Raw genomic sequence first — 1,696 nt, forward strand, 5'->3', positions numbered from 1 at the left:
CCTCGGCCTCGTGCGCCTGCTGCTCGCCTGCCTCGCCGTCTTCACACACCACAAACCCGCCTCCAATGATGTAAGTATTACTCTTTTCAAATGTTTTGGTGGTCGATTTTCATCACAGCGTTGAGCAGTGCCCTCCCCCGCATTTCGCTACACAAAGAATTGTATTGTGCTCTGCGATTCGCATAAAGTTAATGGTCACCAAGATATTTAAATAACGCAAAACATAGTAAATTAAGTAAAATCCATAATAGTATTATATTATGGATTTTACTAAATTTACTACTACAAAAACTGAAATGTGATAGTGTTGTGTTGAATAGTAGATTCATTGTAAAATGTGTAATGTAATATTGTTTCAGAATAGCCAGGCATCAAATGGGTCTGGCAAGCCGGAGGAGAAGAGTCAGCTGTACTGGGCGAAAGGCACGGGCTTCGGCACCGGCTCCACGCAGCAGTCGTGGAACGTGGAGCAGGCGCTGGTGCGACAGCGCGTCGAGGAGGAGCATGTCACTGTTTTGCTCGAGGTCAGCTCTATGCGGTAGTTATCGCAGACGACACCACAAATTAAACACGTTCTTCGGTAACCGGTGGGAATGTGCAGGTGCTGTCGGCGTACATGAACCCTGGGGAGCGGTGGCCGCCGGAGGAGGGCGCGCCGCAGCCCGCTCCGGAGGGCGAGGAGCGCGACCACCACCTGCCGCACGAGTTCGTCGACCTCATCGCCAACAGCTCCCTGTTGCCCGCCATCTGCTCCTACCTCAGGAACGACTCAGGTAACTTAAGCTAACGCCACTTAACCATGTCCGTTTACATGTTTTGATAAGTTTTTATTCGACTGAGAAGAGGCCAATGTTTTTGCGCGTTTGTAAGTTGATTTTTATTTATGTTAGTTTGGTTTTGTCTGTCAGTGCTGGACATGTCGCGGCACATCCCACTGTACGTGTGCGTGCTGCGGTGCGCGCGCGCGCTGCACGCCCTGCGCTGCCGGCGGCTGGCGGGCCGTGCCGCAGCTGCTGGCGCTCATGAGCCGCACCACCAACTCCTACGCCAGCAAACTCAGGTATATCGCCTAACACTCATCCTTATTACTTCTAGGTTTACATATCAATTGACACTTCCTACATAATTCTAACACTTATCTATTTCCCATACAGAATGAGCAAAAAGAATATATTCGGTAAAATGACGTACAGCCAAAGATTTAACACGGCAAGCAACTGCGAGCTGTCGGAGGAGGACGAGGGCCTCGCCGCACTCATTGCCGACATACAGGCAAGTTCACTAGCAAATAAATTTATACTTCATAATAATCTTGTAAACCACTTTTTTAATAAGTTAGAAATTACACCTAAATAGTGAAGATGATTTTTTTAATTTATGTTACGGTATTTGTTAACTAATGTTGTTCGTGGTGGTTCAGGCGACGTCTGCGCTGATGTGTCGGTCGGAGGGCGAGGCGGAGGCGGGCGGGGTGCCGCGGCCGCTAGGCGGGGTGTCGCGCGAGGCTCGCTACATCAACCTCATGCGCACCATGCAGTTCGGTAAGCACTCATTACAGACAATGTTTTCTCTTTACAATTGTCTAACAACGCTGCATCATGACTGTAATACGTGCAGAGACGTTCGAGATGCTGGCCGAGTGCTCGGAGAACGGGTACCGGTTCACGGTGCCGTACCACTTCGAGGGCACGGTGCG

At 49.9% G+C, this 1,696-nt stretch overlaps 1 protein-coding gene across 1 annotated transcript in view; it reads left to right on the top strand.

Moving 5' to 3' along the window:
- Positions 1-1,696, top strand: part of LOC106110419 (baculoviral IAP repeat-containing protein 6) — a 31,643-nt gene that overhangs the window by 26,573 nt on the left and 3,374 nt on the right. The window contains 8 exon segments of the mRNA XM_013292244.1: positions 2-70; positions 360-524; positions 602-773; positions 909-993; positions 995-1,060; positions 1,155-1,272; positions 1,421-1,541; positions 1,618-1,691. Coding sequence (XP_013147698.1) covers positions 2-70; positions 360-524; positions 602-773; positions 909-993; positions 995-1,060; positions 1,155-1,272; positions 1,421-1,541; positions 1,618-1,691 — 870 coding nt within the window.

Source organism: Papilio polytes, unplaced genomic scaffold (assembly GCF_000836215.1).
Source record: "Papilio polytes unplaced genomic scaffold, Ppol_1.0 DF820622.1, whole genome shotgun sequence".
NCBI lineage: Eukaryota > Metazoa > Arthropoda > Insecta > Lepidoptera > Papilionidae > Papilio > Papilio polytes.